Source organism: Eleutherodactylus coqui, chromosome 13 (assembly GCF_035609145.1).
Source record: "Eleutherodactylus coqui strain aEleCoq1 chromosome 13, aEleCoq1.hap1, whole genome shotgun sequence".
NCBI classification, from domain to species: Eukaryota; Metazoa; Chordata; class Amphibia; order Anura; family Eleutherodactylidae; genus Eleutherodactylus; species Eleutherodactylus coqui.
The window spans coordinates 12,231,145-12,249,401 of NC_089849.1; the positions used below are offsets into that span (position 1 = coordinate 12,231,145).

An 18,257-nucleotide genomic window follows, 5' to 3' on the forward strand; every position below is an offset into this window, starting at 1 on the left:
GGATCAACCTCTGATAGTTACTACCTGACTGCAAGACCCGGATCAACAACCCGCTGGTCACCTAATGTCTATATCCTGTAATATCCTTCCGCTCTAGAAAGGCATCTAGTCCTTCTTGAACTCCTCTATGGATTTTGCCATCACCACGTCCTCAGGCAGAGTTCTACAGTCTCACTGCTCTTACAGTAAAGAACCCCCTTCTGTGTTGGTGATGAAACCTGCTTTCCTCTAGACGTAGCGGATGCCCTCTTGTTACCGTCGCAGTCCTGGGTATAAACAAATCATGGGAGAGATCCTTGTATTGTCCCCTCATGTATTTATACAGAGTTATTTGGTCGCCCCTTAGCCGTTTCTTTTCCAGGGTGAAGAATCCCAGTTTTGATGCCTCTCTGGGTATTTCGGTCCCTTCATTCCATGTATTAGTTTAGTTGCTCGTCTTTGAACCCCCTCCAGCACTGTAACATCCTTCCTGAGCACCAGTGTCCAGAACTATACACAGTATTCCATGTGAGGCCTGACTAGTGCCTTATATAGTGGGAGGATAATGTTCTCTCCCCTCGCCCCTATACCTCTTTTACAGCACCCCAAGACTTTATTAGCCTTTGTAGCAGCTGACTGGCATTGGTTACTCCAGTTTAGTCTACAGTCCACTAGTACCCCAGGTCCTTTTCCCTAGCTGTACCCCATTTAATGTCTATTGGTGACATCCGTTCCTCCTGCCCATGTGCATAGTCTTACATTTATCCACACTGAACTTCATTTGCCATTTTATTCCCCAAGCCCCCAGCTTATCTCGGTCCGTTTGTAGCCGCACATTGTCCTCTGTTGCATTAATTATATTGTATAATTTTGTAATATCTACAAATATTGATATTTTGCTGTGCAGCCCCTCTATCAGGTCGTTAATAAATATATTGAACAGAATGGGGCCCAATACTGAGCCCTGTGGCCCCCCGCTAGTGACTGTGGCCCAATCAGAGTACGACCCATTTATTACCACCCTCTGCTTTCTATCATTGAGCCAATTCTTTACCCAGATACACACATTTTCACCCAATCCGAGCTGCCTCATTTTATATATCAGCCTATCATACAGCACGGTGTCAAATGCTTTAGAGACGTCCAGATATATGAGATCAATAGACTCTTCCCGGTCCAGCCTAGAGCTTACTTCATCGTAGAAGCTGATCAGATTTGTCTGACATGATCGCCCCCTCATGAAGCCGTGCTGGTGAGGAGTTATTCTGTTGTTCTCCTTGAGGTACTCTAGGATGGCGTCTCTCAGAAACCCCTCGAATTTTTTTTTCCAATTATTACCGGCCTGTAGTTACCAGGCTCTCTTTTGGACCCCTTTTTGTATATTGGAACCACATTGGCAATGCATCAATCCAGCGGTACAACCCCGGTCTCAATAGTGTCCATAAATATAAGAAATAGCGGTCTATCTATCACAACACTTAGTTTCCTTAGTACCCTTGGGTGTACTCCATCTGGGCCTGGCGATTTATCGATATTAATCTTCTTTAACCGGTTCTGCACCTCCTCCTGCAATATGTCGTGGGGGGGGGGGGGGTCGTTTTATTCCACTGCCTCTCGTGTGACATTTCTTTCTCATTTGTAAATACACTTGAAAAAGAAAACGATTTGCCTCCCCCCCCATCGTCTTCTATGGTTTCTCCTGCATTATTTGTTAAAGAGCCAGTGATATGGAAAGCGCAGCTGCGGCTTCCAGGAGCGGAGAATTCTAGCGATTCATAGAAGTTAGAGGAGGATGTCAGGAATCGTTCTGACCAACAGGCTGCACAGTCAGCAGAATACAACGCTGGAGCTCCAACTAACGTGTCCGAACGCACAACTCGCTGTTCCTCCGCACGGATGATATAACAGCAGGCAACCAGTTCCAGCGCCATTGTGTCTAAGAGAAACAGAAAGACTCCAGCGGGCAAAAGAGCGCAAAACCTATATCACCGAGCAGCGGGAAAACATCTCCTGGTCCGATGCATCCAGGTTTCTGTTGCCCCGTGCTGATGGGAGATTATAATTTGGCACAAGCAGCATGAATCGCTGGCGCCCTTCCTGTCAGCTGGTCAGAACATGTCAGACCGCCATCTAATCTGCAGCACCTACAGGAAACTTCCTGTCTGCAGGGGCCGATATTCCTGCAGGACGGTTTCATCACCTAGTGGAATCCACACCGCGACAAATTGCTGCAGTTCTGAAGGCGCTATTAGATGGGGGGGCTAATAAAGGTGTCATATAATGTTTATTGCTGATAGAAGGTCGCATTACATGACAACAACAGATATTACTATAAATAGACATTTAATTTACAATCCACCAATTGAGGTGAAATACAAACATTTTCTTAAAATTTATGATTAAAAAAAATGGCAGCATGAATCTCTCCGAATCTTATTGCACATGTCTGAGATCCACGTATAAAATTGTATAAAGTTATCACTGCCCCCTAGAGTTACTCCACCCCACATTGTCCCCATGACAAGGAATGGTCCATGAAAAAAATTTGGTGAAAGTGCAAGAATTAATCTGTCCCCCAGCTACTACGGAATGTGCCACTGTTCCTGAGTACAATCTTAAGACGTCTAATCCATCCTTCCTTGGAATGGAATCTTCTTCCTGAGCTGTAGGAATAGTTTGGCTCGGCTGGTGATGGCATTTAGAACCATTTGCTGGACTCTCATTGACGTCGTGGCGCCAGGACACTGATCTGCGCAGAATCTGCAAACACTCTGTTGTGCATGTAGTGCTGCAGGAGTCGCTCCCACATAGGACAACACCTTAGAAGGAAGGGGTTACCTGAGAATAAAGTAATGCAGTAGTCATTGCCAGGCAGGGAAGGATTAGAGATAACTTCTGTATTGTGAACTGAGTGATCAGATGTAATTAGTACTTTGTTTACTGAGTGATCAGATGTAGCTTGTACATTGTATACTGAGTGATCAGATGTAGCTTGTACATTGTATACTGAGTGATCAGATGTAATTAGTACTTTGTTTACTGAGTGATCAGATGTAGCTTGTACATTGTATACTGAGTGATCAGATGTAGCTTGTACATTGTATACTGAGTGATCAGATGTAGCTTGTACATTGTATACTGAGTGATCAGATGTAATTAGTACTTTGTTTACTGAGTGATCAGATGTAGCTTGTACATTGTAGACTGAGTGATCAGATGCAGCTTGTACATTGTATACTGAGTGATCAGATGTAGCTTGTACATTATATATATACTGAGTGATCAGATGTAGCTTGTACATTGTAGACTGAGTGATCAGATGTAGCTTGTACATTGTATACTGTGTGATCAGATGTAGCTTGTACATTGTATACTGAGTGACCAGATGTAGCTTGTACATTGTATACTGAGTGATCAGATGTAGCTTGTACATTGTATACTGAGTGATCAGATGTAGCTTGTACATTGTAGACTGAGTGATCAGATGTAGCTTGTACATTATATACTGAGTGATCAGATGTAGCTAGTACATTGTATACTGAGTGATCAGATGTAGCTTGTACATTGTATACTGAGTGATCAGATGTAGCTTGTACATTGTAGACTGAGTGATCAGATGTAGCTTGTACATTATATACTGAGTGATCAGATGTAGCTTGTACATTGTATACTGAGTGATCAGATGTAGCTTGTACATTGTATACTGAGTGATCAGATGTAGCTTGTACATTGTAGACTGAGTGATCAGATGTAGCTTGTACATTGTATACTGAGTGATCAGATGTAGCTTGTACATTGTATACTGAGTGATCAGATGTAGCTTGTACATTGTATACTGAGTGATCAGATGTAGCTTGTACATTGTATACTGAGTGATCAGATGTAGCTTGTACATTGTATACTGAGTGATCAGATGTAGCTTGTACATTGTATACTGAGTGATCAGATGTAGCTTGTACATTGTATACTGAGTGATCAGATGTAGCCTGTACATTGTATACTGAGTGATCAGATGTAGCTTGTACATTGTATACTGAGTGATCAGATGTAGCTTTTACATTATATACTGAGTGATCATCTGATTACATTATATACTGAGTGATCAGATGTAGCTTGTACATTGTATACTGAGTGATCAGATGTAGCTTGTACATTGTATACTGAGTGATCAGATCTAGCTTGTACATTGTAGACTGAGTGATCAGATGTAGCTTGTACATTGTATACTGTGTGATCAGATCTAGCTTGTACATTGTATACTGTGTGATCAGATGTAGCTTGTACATTGTAGACTGAGTGATCAGATGTAGCTTGTACATTGTAGACTGAGTGATCAGATGTAGCTTGTACATTGTATACTGAGTGATCAGATGTAGCTTGTACATTGTATACTGAGTGATCAGATGTAGCTTGTACATTGTATACTGAGTGATCAGATGTAGCTTGTACATTGTATACTGAGTGATCAGATGTAGCTTGTACATTGTATACTGAGTGATCAGATGTAGCTTGTACATTGTATACTGAGTGATCAGATGTAGCTTGTACATTGTATACTGAGTGATCAGATGTAGCTTTTACATTATATACTGAGTGATCATCTGATTACATTATATACTGAGTGATCAGATGTAGCTTGTACATTGTATACTGAGTGATCAGATGTAGCTTGTACATTGTATACTGAGTGATCAGATGTAGCTTGTACATTATATACTGAGTGATCAGATGTAGCTTGTACATTGTAGACTGAGTGATCAGATGTAGCTTTTACATTATATACTAAGTGATCAGATGTAGCTTTTACATTATATACTGACTGATCAGATGTAGCTTTTACATTATATACTGACTGATCAGATGTAGCTTTTACATTATATACTGACTGATCAGATGTAGCTTTTACATTATATACTGAGTGATCAGATGTAGCTTTTACATTATATACTGAGTGATCAGATGTAGCTTGTACATTGTATACTGAGTGATCAGATGTAGCTTGTACATTGTATACTGAGTGATCAGATGTAGCTTGTACATTGTATACTGAGTGATCAGATGTAGCTTGTACATTGTATACTGAGTGATCAGATGTAGCTTGTACATTGTATACTGAGTGATCAGATGTAGCTTGTACATTGTATACTGAGTGATCAGATGTAGCTTGTACATTGTATACTGAGTGATCAGATGTAGCTTGTACATTGTATACTGAGTGATCAGATGTAGCTTGTACATTGTATACTGAGTGATCAGATGTAGCTTTTACATTATATACTGAGTGATCATCTGATTACATTGTATACTGAGTGATCAGATGTAGCTTGTACATTGTATACTGAGTGATCAGACGTAGCTTGTACATTGTAGACTGAGTGATCAGATGTAGCTTGTACATTATATACTGAGTGATCAGATGTAGCTTGTACATTGTATACTGAGTGACCAGATGTAGCTTGTACATTGTATACTGAGTGATCAGATGTAGCTTGTACATTATATACTGAGTGATCAGATGTAGCTTGTACATTATATACTGAGTGATCAGATGTAGCTTGTACATTGTATACTGAGTGATCAGATGTAGCTTGTACATTATATACTGAGTGATCAGATGTAGCTTGTACATTGTATACTGAGTGATCAGATGTAGCTTGTACATTGTATACTGAGTGATCAGATGTAGCTTGTACATTATATACTGAGTGATCAGATGTAGCTTGTACATTGTATACTGAGTGATCAGATGTAGCTTGTACATTATATACTGAGTGATCAGATGTAGCTTGTACATTGTATACTGAGTGATCAGATGTAGCTTTTGCATTATATACTGACTGATCAGATGTAGCTTTTACATTATATACTGACTGATCAGATGTAGCTTTTACATTATATACTGACTGATCAGATGTAGCTTTTACATTATATACTGACTGATCAGATGTAGCTTTTACATTATATACTGACTGATCAGATGTAGCTTTTACATTATATACTGAGTGATCAGATGTAGCTTGTACATTGTATACTGTGTGATCAGATCTAGCTTGTACATTGTATACTGTGTGATCAGATGTAGCTTGTACATTGTAGACTGAGTGATCAGATGTAGCTTGTACATTGTAGACTGAGTGATCAGATGTAGCTTGTACATTGTATACTGACTGATCAGATGTAGCTTTTACATTATATACTGACTGATCAGATGTAGCTTTTACATTATATACTGAGTGATCAGATGTAGCTTGTACATTGTATACTGAGTGATCAGATGTAGCTTGTACATTGTATACTGTGTGATCAGATGTAGCTTGTACATTGTATACTGAGTGATCAGATGTAGCTTGTACATTGTATACTGAGTGATCAGATGCAGCTTGTACATTCTATACTGAGTGATCAGATGTAGCTTGTACATTGTATACTGTGTGATCAGATGTAGCTTGTACATTGTATACTGAGTGATCAGATGTAGCTTGTACATTGTATACTGAGTGATCAGATGTAGCTTGTACATTGTATACTGAGTGATCAGATGTAGCTTGTACATTGTATACTGAGTGATCAGATGTAGCTTGTACATTGTATACTGAGTGATCAGATGTAGCTTTTACATTATATACTGAGTGATCATCTGATTACATTGTATACTGAGTGATCAGATGTAGCTTGTACATTGTATACTGAGTGATCAGATGTAGCTTGTACATTATATACTGAGTGATCAGATGTAGCTTGTACATTGTAGACTGAGTGATCAGATGTATCTTGTACATTGTAGACTGAGTGATCAGATGTAGCTTGTACATTGTATACTGAGTGATCAGATGTAGCTTGTACATTGTATACTGAGTGATCAGATGTAGCTTGTACATTGTATACTGAGTGATCAGATGTAGCTTGTACATTGTATACTGAGTGATCAGATGTAGGTTTTACATTATATACTGAGTGATCATCTGATTACATTGTATACTGAGTGATCAGATGTAGCTTGTACATTGTATACTGAGTGATCAGATGTAGCTTGTACATTATATACTGAGTGATCAGATGTAGCTAGTACATTGTAGACTGAGTGATCAGATGTAGCTTGTACATTGTATACTGAGTGATCAGATGTAGCTTGTACATTGTAGACTGAGTGATCAGATGTATCTTGTACATTGTAGACTGAGTGATCAGATGTAGCTTGTACATTATATACTAAGTGATCAGATGTAGCTTGTACATTGTATACTGACTGATCAGATGTAGCTTTTACATTATATACTGACTGATCAGATGTAGCTTTTACATTATATACTGAGTGATCAGATGTAGCTTGTACATTGTATACTGAGTGATCAGATGTAGCTTGTACATTGTATACTGTGTGATCAGATGTAGCTTGTACATTGTATACTGAGTGATCAGATGTAGCTTGTACATTGTATACTGAGTGATCAGATGCAGCTTGTACATTCTATACTGAGTGATCAGATGTAGCTTGTACATTGTATACTGAGTGATCAGATGTAGCTTGTACATTGTATACTGAGTGATCAGATGTAGCTTGTACATTGTATACTGAGTGATCAGATGTAGCTTGTACATTGTAGACTGTGTAATCAGATGTAGCTTGTACATTGTATACTGAGTGATCAGATGTAGCTTGTACATTGTATACTGAGTGATTAGATGTAGCTTGTATACTGAGTGATCAGATGTAGCTTGTACATTGTATACTGTGTGATCAGATGTAGCTTGTACATTGTATACTGTGTGATCAGATGTAGCTTGTACATTGTATACTGAGTGATCAGATCTAGCTTGTACATTGTAGACTGAGTGATCAGATGTAGCTTGTACATTGTATACTGTGTGATCAGATCTAGCTTGTACATTGTATACTGTGTGATCAGATGTAGCTTGTACATTGTAGACTGAGTGATCAGATGTAGCTTGTACATTGTAGACTGAGTGATCAGATGTAGCTTGTACATTGTATACTGAGTGATCAGATGTAGCTTGTACATTGTATACTGAGTGATCAGATGTAGCTTGTACATTGTATACTGAGTGATCAGATGTAGCTTGTACATTGTATACTGAGTGATCAGATGTAGCTTGTACATTGTATACTGAGTGATCAGATGTAGCTTGTACATTGTATACTGAGTGATCAGATGTAGCTTTTACATTATATACTGAGTGATCATCTGATTACATTATATACTGAGTGATCAGATGTAGCTTGTACATTATATACTGAGTGATCAGATGTAGCTTGTACATTGTATACTGAGTGATCAGATGTAGCTTTTGCATTATATACTGACTGATCAGATGTAGCTTGTACATTGTAGACTGAGTGATCAGATGTAGCTTTTACATTATATACTAAGTGATCAGATGTAGCTTTTACATTATATACTGACTGATCAGATGTAGCTTTTACATTATATACTGACTGATCAGATGTAGCTTTTACATTATATACTGAGTGATCAGATGTAGCTTTTACATTATATACTGAGTGATCAGATGTAGCTTTTACATTATATACTGAGTGATCAGATGTAGCTTGTACATTGTATACTGAGTGATCAGATGTAGCTTGTACATTGTATACTGAGTGATCAGATGTAGCTTGTACATTGTATACTGAGTGATCAGATGTAGCTTGTACATTGTATACTGAGTGATCAGATGTAGCTTGTACATTGTATACTGAGTGATCAGATGTAGCTTGTACATTGTATACTGAGTGATCAGATGTAGCTTGTACATTGTATACTGAGTGATCAGATGTAGCTTGTACATTGTATACTGAGTGATCAGATGTAGCTTGTACATTGTATACTGAGTGATCAGATGTAGCTTTTACATTATATACTGAGTGATCATCTGATTACATTGTATACTGAGTGATCAGATGTAGCTTGTACATTGTATACTGAGTGATCAGATGTAGCTTGTACATTATATACTGAGTGATCAGATGTAGCTTGTACATTGTATACTGAGTGATCAGATGTAGCTTTTGCATTATATACTGACTGATCAGATGTAGCTTTTACATTATATACTAAGTGATCAGATGTAGCTTTTACATTATATACTGACTGATCAGATGTAGCTTTTACATTATATACTGACTGATCAGATGTAGCTTTTACATTATATACTGACTGATCAGATGTAGCTTTTACATTATATACTGAGTGATCAGATGTAGCTTTTACATTATATACTGAGTGATCAGATGTAGCTTGTACATTGTATACTGAGTGATCAGATGTAGCTTGTACATTGTATACTGAGTGATCAGATGTAGCTTGTACATTGTATACTGAGTGATCAGATGTAGCTTGTACATTGTAGACTGAGTGATCAGATGTAGCTTGTACATTGTATACTGTGTGATCAGATGTAGCTTGTACATTGTATACTGAGTGATCAGATGTAGCTTGTACATTGTAGACTGAGTGATCAGATGTAGCTTGTACATTATATACTGAGTGATCAGATGTAGCTTGTACATTGTATACTGAGTGATCAGATGTAGCTTGTACATTGTATACTGAGTGATCAGATGTAGCTTGTACATTGTATACTGAGTGATCAGATGTAGCTTGTACATTGTATACTGAGTGATCAGATGTAGCTTGTACATTGTATACTGAGTGATCAGATGTAGCTTGTACATTGTATACTGAGTGATCAGATGTAGCTTGTACATTGTATACTGAGTGATCAGATGTAGCTTGTACATTGTATACTGAGTGATCAGATGTAGCTTGCACATTGTATACTGAGTGATCAGATGTAGCTTGTACATTGTATACTGAGTGATCAGATGTAGCTTGTACATTGTATACTGTGTGATCAGATATAGTTTCTGCATTGTGTACTGAGTGATCAGATGTAGCTTTTACATTATATACTGAGTGATCAGATGTAGCTTGTACATTGTATACTGAGTGATCAGATGTAGCTTGTACATTGTAGACTGAGTGATCAGATGTAGCTTGTACATTGTATACTGAGTGATCAGATGTAGCTTGTAAATTGTATAGGGTGATCAGATGTATCTTGTACATTGTATACTGAGTGATCAGATGCAGCTTGTACATTGTTTACTGAGTGATCAGATGTAGCTTGTACATTGTAGACTGAGTGATCAGATGTAGTTTCTGGTTTGTATACTGTATGATCAGATTATGGCTGCTGCACAACTTCAACTTTCTCTCCTCATTTCTCACCTAGTTTACCAAATCTACCATTTTTTCTTACCTAGAATACACAGGCCCTCCTTGGCTCTTGTAAGTGCAACATTAATCTGATTTGGGTCTGAAAGAAAACCGAGATGTTGTCGCAGCCAAGCGTAGGTCGGTCGGGAATCAAGCTCCTCAGGAGAAGTGGAACGTACGGTGGAGAAGATAACATATCGCCATTCACTTCCTGCAGATGGAGAACAGTAATGTATAGCAGTGCTATAAACCATCACCAGTAAAACCCCCACATAATGAGCTAATGCCAACCTTGGCTCTTCATGATCGTGCAGACGGTAACATCCTTCAGTCCCTCGTCTTTTAGTCTCCTGGTGATCACTGCCACCTGGGCATTGTAGGCGGTTAGGATAGCGATATCTCGGGCTTCAATGGACCGACTGACCAGAAGTTTTGCCAAAAGCACCTGAGAATGTTTATGACATCCATTACTGTGGGTGACGCAGAGGTTACCACCCTCAATGGGCATTTTGATTCTGATACCAAGCTCCAAATCTCTGTATTGCTTCACACAGCTAGAGAGCTACATGATAAAATTCTGACTTCCTGCAGTCGTCACCAGGGGGAGCTCCATGCATACAGATTTATCAGTGTGTATGGAGAAAGTTCCGTAACTGCACCTAGTGGTGGCTGCAGGCAGAAAAATTCAATCACTTAACTCTGTGTCTGTTTGAAAGGCGTTTTGACCTTTATAAGGATAAACACTGCCATGCCAAAAGTCATGGGACAGGAACAAATATAGTGTAGGACCCCCTCTAGCCTGGCAAAGTGCAACAACTCAACATAGCATCAATTCCACAAGTGGACAGAGGACTTCTGGAGGGATATTGGGCCATCTGGTTAGCAACCCATAGCACCGTGGTATTTGTAGGTGCAGGATCTCAGGTGTGAATAGTCATCTCTAAAACGTCCCATAAATGCTTGATTGGGCTCATGTTGGGTGAACATGCAGGCCGCACCAATGGGAACTCTCCAGAATGCTCTTTAACCACTTCTGGACAACTTGGGCCCGATAGCATGGCGTATTATCCTGCTGGAATATCCCATCATTGGGGGGGGAATGAAGTGCATGAAGGACTGAAAATGGTCACCAAGCAGTCAAACGTAGTGGGTATCGGTCAATGATGTGTTTAGGCAGACCAGTGGACCCAACCCATGCCATGACAGCACCCCACACCAGCATGGGACTCACCACCGGCCTGCATAGTGCCTTGTTGACAACTGGGGTCTGTGGCTTCACGGGGTCTGCGCCACACATTACCCTACCATCAGGTACCAGGGACGTGCCAGGAGGGTCAGTTTAGGGGTGAGGTGAAGGGATGGAGGTCTTATATACATACCGCCTTCTTGGCCTCTTTAATGTTGGCTTTTGAGTTGATATTCCCCTCCTCACTGGTCACGGTCAGGCCCTGCTCCTGTCCATCCACCTGCCCAAACAGCAGGGTGCAGCCACGGCCTTGGTAAGAGAAAAGACTGGGCTGCAGCCTGAGCGAGGAGGAGGTGAGCAAGCGACCATCGTAGAACTCCTTGGATGGAAATTCACAGATATCGGCGTGCTAGAGACGGAGAGAGAACAGAGGAGAGATGAGGCTCAGGTCACTGCATGCCCGATAATCCGCTAATTGCAATACAGGCACCATTCTGTACACTACTGCCAATTGAATGGCGCAGTGGGAGCAGTTCAATGCCAGGCCTGTAGCGGTATGTGGTTGGTGCTGCACGGAAAATCCACTTACCATGCGGTACTGTATGTTCAGCAACAGCGCCCTCTCCTGGTATCTCTCAAACAGTGAATGATCCATTTTCAGAGTGCGGCATAAATCATTCTTGACCACAGGACGCAGTTGACGGTGATCACCAATCAGAACGACCTGTAATATAGAGAACGTCAATATGTAGTGTCCGCGGTGCAGTACATGGGCTGTGATGGGCAGCGGCTGGCGCAGATCCTATGGTGTCCGTACATTCACTTACCGATTGCGCTTTCTTGTGGCTGACGATGGGCACCAGCGTCTCCGGCTCAGTGCACATCCCGCTCTCATCTATAATAACCTGCGACACCGGCAGATCTGTCAGGACTTTGCCGGATGAGGTCACACAGGTGCACAGAATGATGTCATGGCGGTTCAGCTCCAATTTTCGAGCATCGGACAGCAGCTGTTTGTAGCTAATTTAAAAAACACAGGTGATGAATCAGGAAGAGGTGATAATAGGGGGAGGAGTCAGGAAGAGGTGATAATAGGGGGAGGGGTCAGAAAGAGGTAATAATAGGGGGAGGGGTCAGGAAGAGCTGATAGGGGGAGGAGTCAGGAAGAGGTGATAATAGGGGGAGGGGTCAGAAAGAGGTAATAATAGGGGGAGGGGTCAGGAAGAGGTGATAATAGGGGGAGGGGTCAGGAAGAGGTGATAATAGGGGGAGGGGTCAGGAAGAGGTGATAATAGGGGGAGGGGTCAGGAAGAGCTGATAGGGGGAGGGGTCAGGAAGAGGTGATAATAGGGGGAGGGGTCAGAAAGAGGTAATAGGGGAGGAGTCAGGAAGAGGTGATAATAGGGGGAGGGGTCAGAAAGAGGTAATAATAGGGGGAGGGGTCAGAAAGAGGTGATAATAGGGGCAGGAGTCAAGGAAGAGGTGATAATAGGGGGAGGGGTCAGGAAGAGCTGATAGGGGGAGGAGTCAGGAAGAGGTGATAATAGGGGGAGGGGTCAGAAAGCGGTAATAGGGGAGGAGTCAGGAAGAGGTGATAATATGGGGAGGGGTCAGAAAGAGGTGATAATAGGGGGAGGGGTCAGGAAGAGGTAATAGAGGGAGGAGTCAGGAAGAGGCGATTATAGGGGGAGGAGCCAGGATGAGGCGATTATAGGGGGAGGAGTCAGGAAGAGATAATAGAGGGAGGAGTCAGGAACAGATGATAATAGGGGAGGGGTCAGGAACAGATAATAATAGGGGGAGGAGTCAGGCACAGATGATAATAGGGAGGACGAGTCACGAACAGGTGCAAACAGAGGGGAGGAGTCAAGAACAGGTGAGAACAGAGGGGAGAAGTCATTGACAAGTAAATGAAAAAGAGGTTGCACCAAAAGGTAATAACAGAGGGGAGGAGTCAGACACATGTAAGTAGAGAGGGGAGGAGTTAATGGATGCACAGGTAAGTACAGAAGGTATGGGTTTACCCACATAGGTCAGTAAAGAGAGGAGGAGTTACACAGATGGGTGAGAAGAGAGAGAAGGAATAATACACACAGGTGAGTAGAGGGGAAAAGTTACACAGATAAGTAAGTAAAGAGGGAAGGAGTTACTTAAACAGACGAATAGATGGGAGGAGTTGCACACAGCTGAGTGCAAAGGGGAGGAGCTACAGGCAGGTTAGTAAAGGGAAGGAGTTGCAGCCAGGTGAGTGTAGAGGTGAGGAGCTATACAGGTAAGTAAGTACATAGGGGAGATATTAGACAGGTGAGTGCATAGGGGAGGAGTTACACAGTTGAGTAGTGGTGACTATGAGGCAGGGGCTACATGGACTGAGAATTGACGGGAGGAAGAACAGGTGTCCTTGGAGGAGAGAAGATATTAAACAGTGAGTAGAGGGAGGACACAACAGGTGAATGTAGAGAGTAGGAGTTAAAGTGACAGGTGTGTACAAGGGGAGGAGTCGCATACAGGTGAGATAGGTAGATGGGAAGGCATAAGGAAAGGTGAGTACTGGAGGGAGGGGAGAAGACTCAAGTGACAAAGTTGGCCCCTCTCCTCCTTACGTGGCCACTTCTTCTATGGATAACTCCTCCCCTCGCTGAATCCGAGCATCCATTAATCGTATTTCCGTGGAATACTTGTTGGTGGGCTGCCGGATCACGTGATGCAAGGTGATAGATCTATGAGAGACAACATGCGCTCAGTACTATACTGAACTACTCCTCCCACCATCCACCTACATAATGACGGAGAGTTACCTGAGACTGTCCAGTGGTTTACCCTCCCTGAGGTATCCGGATACTCTACGGTTGCTCCCGGGATAAGGAAATTCAGACAATTCCATTTGTTCACTATATACTCGCAATAGGCGGAGCTTGTTGCGAAGGGGGAGGAGCTTTTCTGGAAGAAATGTACAATAAGGTCAACATGAGGAACCAGACTTCGCTTGTTTCTTCCTATCTACTCCTTACCTGCTACGACGTCCACAGACTTATTTGAGGGGCCACAATACATGAGCACCCGCCTGCCGCTGCCTTCCTCTTCCTTTGTTGGCACGGACTCAAGACTTTGATTCACTTCATTAAACCAGTAAACCAGGTGAGCGCCGACTACGGTCTTCCCAGTACCTGGCGGGAGAGAAGAGCCCTCAGGATACCTGTATCTAGCGCAGCAGTATCACACAGGATGAGATTAGATACACAGCGCAGAAGACGCTATCACTCAGAATGGGATTAGATACACAGCGCAGAAGACTGTATCACACAGGATGAGATTAGATACACAGTGCAGAAGACTGTATCACTCAGAATGGGATTAGATACACAGCGCAGAAGACTGTATCACTCAGAATGGGATTAGATACACAGCACAGAAGACTGTATCACACAGGATGAGATTAGATACACAGTGCAGAAGACTGTATCACCCAGAATGGGATCAGATGCATAGCTCAACCGACAATATCACACAGGGTAGGATTAGATACACACCTCAACAGACAGTATAACACATGATAGGCTTAGATACACTGCAACAGCTGACCGTATCATACATAATTGTTTTGGATACCGTAGCTCAGCAGTCCGTATCACACATGATTGGTTTAGTGACATTAGCTCACCAGATAGTATCACACACGACAGGATTAGATACAACGGGCTGAGCAGATAGAAGCACAAGATAGGATTAGATTCACGGTTCTACTGAAAGTATCACACATGATAAGCTGAGATACGCTGTCTTTGTACACTGTATCACATATGATAGACTGAGATATACAGCTCAGCAGAGAGTATCACACATGATATAATTAGATACACAGCTCAGCAGACAGTATCACACAGGATAGGATTAGATACACGGCTCAGCAGACATTATGACACGATAGGATTAGATACACAGCTCAGCAGACAGTATCACACAGGATAGGATTAGATACACAGCTCAGCAGACAGTATCACACAGGATAGGATTAGATGTACAGCTCAGCAGACAGTATCACACAGGATAGGATTAGATACAGCAGCTCAGCAGGCAGTATCACACATGATAGGATTAGATACACGGCTCAGCAGGCAGTATCACACATGATAGGATTAGATACACGGCTCAGCAGACAGTATCACACATGATAGGATTAGATACAGCAGCTCAGCAGGCAGTATCACAGAGGATAGGATTAGATACACGGCTCAGCAGACTGTATCACACATAATAGGATTAGATACACAGCTCAGCAGCCAGTATTACACATGATAGGATTAGATACAGCAGCTCAGCAGACAGTATCACAGAGGATAGGATTAGATACACAGCTCAGCAGACAGTTCACACATGATAGGATTAGATATACAGCTCAGCAGAGAGTATCACACATGATAGGATTAGATACACAGCTCAGCAGACAGTTCACACATGATAGGATTAGATATACAGCTCAGCAGAGAGTATCACACATGATAGGATTAGATATACAGCTCAGCAGACAGTATCACACATGATAGGATTAGATACACAGCTCAGCAGACAGTATCACACAGGATAGGATTAGATACACGGCTCAGCAGACAGTATCACACATGATAGGATTAGATACACTGCTCAGCAGACAGTATCACACAGGATAGGATTAGATACACAGCCCATCAGACAGTATCACACATGATAGGATTAGATACACAGCTCAGCAGACAGTATCACACAGGATAGGATTAGATACACGGCTCAGCAGACAGTATCACACATGATAGGATTAGATACACAGCTCAGCAGACAGTATCACACAGGGTAGGATTAGATACATGGCTCAGCAGACAGTATCAGAGGATAGGATTAGATACACAGCTCAGCAGCCAGTTCACACATGATAGGATTAGATACACGGCTCAGCAGACAGTATCACACATGATAGGATTAGATATACAGCTCAGCAGACAGTATCACACAGGATAGGATTAGATACACGGCTCAGCAGACAGTATCACACATGATAGGATTAGATATACAGCTCAGCAGACAGTATCACACATGATAGGATTAGATACACAGCTCAGCAGACAGTTCACACATGATAGGTTTAGATACACGGCTCAGCAGACAGTATCACACATGATAGGATTAGATATACAGCTCAGCAGACAGTATCACACAGGATAGGATTAGATACACGGCTCAGCAGACAGTATCACACATGATAGGTTTAGATACACAGCCCATCAGACAGTATCACACATGATAGGATTAGATACACAGCTCAGCAGACAGTATCACACAGGATAGGATTAGATACACAGCTCAGCAGACAGTATCACATAGGATAGGATTAGATACACAGCTCAGCAGACAGTATCACACAGGATAGGATTAGATACACAGCTCAGCAGCCAGTTCACACATGATAGGATTAGATACACAGCTCAGCAGACAGTATCACACATAATGGGATTAGATACATGGCTCAGCAGGCAGTATCACACATGATAAGATTAGATACAGCGGCTCAGCAGGCAGTATCACACATGACAGGATTAGATACACAGCTCAGCAGGCAGTATCACACATGACAGGATTAGATACACCTACCCGGGGGTCCTTGTATGAGAGTGAAGGGCTGCGTCAGGGCTTTGCTTATGGCTCGTGTCTGACTGTCATTTAGGCCGGTGGAGAGCTCGCGGACGGTGAAGGATCTTTGCGCCTTGAAATTTATGTTCAAATCTGTGATACAGAAGGCAAGATATTGGTATCCGCACCAGAGGCGTCCGCTGCGTGACATTCATGGCTGCCCTGAGCGCCCGTCCTCCTCGGATTACGCACCTTTATCAGGAACCTGCTTCCCCTGGGCTATACATTTCGCCAGATCTGAGGCGCCTTTCAGTTTATTAACGGCATCTTCTTTCCGCCTGATGGGATTAATGACACATTACATATAAGAATATACTACATATATACACGTACCGAGTCCCAACCACCCAGATAAGTGATTTGATGCAGCTTCGGATGTAGCTAAGGTTAGGGCCCAATGTATTACTGTGGGGTCTTCTACAGTACAAGTCATCGCATGTGATAAGTTGCTGCTGACTCCCAGCCTAACAGAGGGGCTTTGCATGTCCTTAAGGGGGTCTTTAAATCCAGTGAGGCACTTTACAGATATTTTGGTGCCCTCCAACTTCCACACCAGAACTTTGTAGCCCACATTCCTAAAATGTATTCATTCTGTATATATGAAGCCCATGTGTATAAGCCGATGATCGGCACGAACGATTGTTTGCCCGATCCTCAACTTATCGAACAGGCCAGCAATTAGCCAATGAATGAGCAAATCCTAGATCATTGGGTGATTGTATCTTTCATGCCAACATACTAATGATCGCTGGTTGGCAGCACGAAGCTGTGCTGCCAACTGTGGGAACAAACGATCATAGTAACATCATTTGTCCCTGTAGCAGCTGTAAGGCGCACCGACGGACGAGCTGTTTATCGATCCGCGCTCATTAGAAGGGGCTGATTCTAATTAGAAAAGCAGGTCCTTGACCCGGCTGAAAGCCATGGCCGAGAGTGGTTGAGACTTAGGTCGGGCTCACACGAACGGGTCGAATTCCGCATACAGCGGAAGACCTGCAATCATTTGCGGAAAGTAATTGCGAATGATCGCAGATGCGAGCATTTTCGGCACGGATGTAAGCTTTGCACAGCGTATCGTCCGCGCAGAAATATAATCTCTCTTCTCTCCCCTTCAGCCGGCATTCCAGCTTTTGCTTCGAAGTTGTGAGCGTTTCTACCGCTCATACGTGTGAGAGATGGAACACTCGCATCCA

General features: G+C 42.3%; 1 protein-coding gene across 5 annotated transcripts in view; it reads right to left on the minus strand.

Moving 5' to 3' along the window:
• Positions 1-2,305: 2,305 nt before the first annotated feature.
• Positions 2,306-18,257, minus strand: part of HELZ2 (helicase with zinc finger 2) — a 34,701-nt gene continuing 18,749 nt past the window's right edge. For all 5 annotated transcript variants that reach the window (XM_066587372.1, XM_066587374.1, XM_066587371.1 and 2 more), the window contains exons 10-20: positions 17,257-17,342; positions 17,026-17,157; positions 14,415-14,570; positions 14,202-14,343; positions 14,007-14,123; positions 12,231-12,423; positions 11,993-12,127; positions 11,597-11,812; positions 10,509-10,662; positions 10,261-10,428; positions 2,306-2,817 (exon numbers count right to left, since the gene is read on the minus strand). In XM_066587372.1, coding sequence (XP_066443469.1) covers positions 2,699-2,817; positions 10,261-10,428; positions 10,509-10,662; positions 11,597-11,812; positions 11,993-12,127; positions 12,231-12,423; positions 14,007-14,123; positions 14,202-14,343; positions 14,415-14,570; positions 17,026-17,157; positions 17,257-17,342 — 1,618 coding nt within the window. In that variant the 3' untranslated portion in view covers positions 2,306-2,698. The remainder of the gene's footprint in view (positions 2,818-10,260; positions 10,429-10,508; positions 10,663-11,596; positions 11,813-11,992; positions 12,128-12,230; positions 12,424-14,006; positions 14,124-14,201; positions 14,344-14,414; positions 14,571-17,025; positions 17,158-17,256; positions 17,343-18,257) is intronic.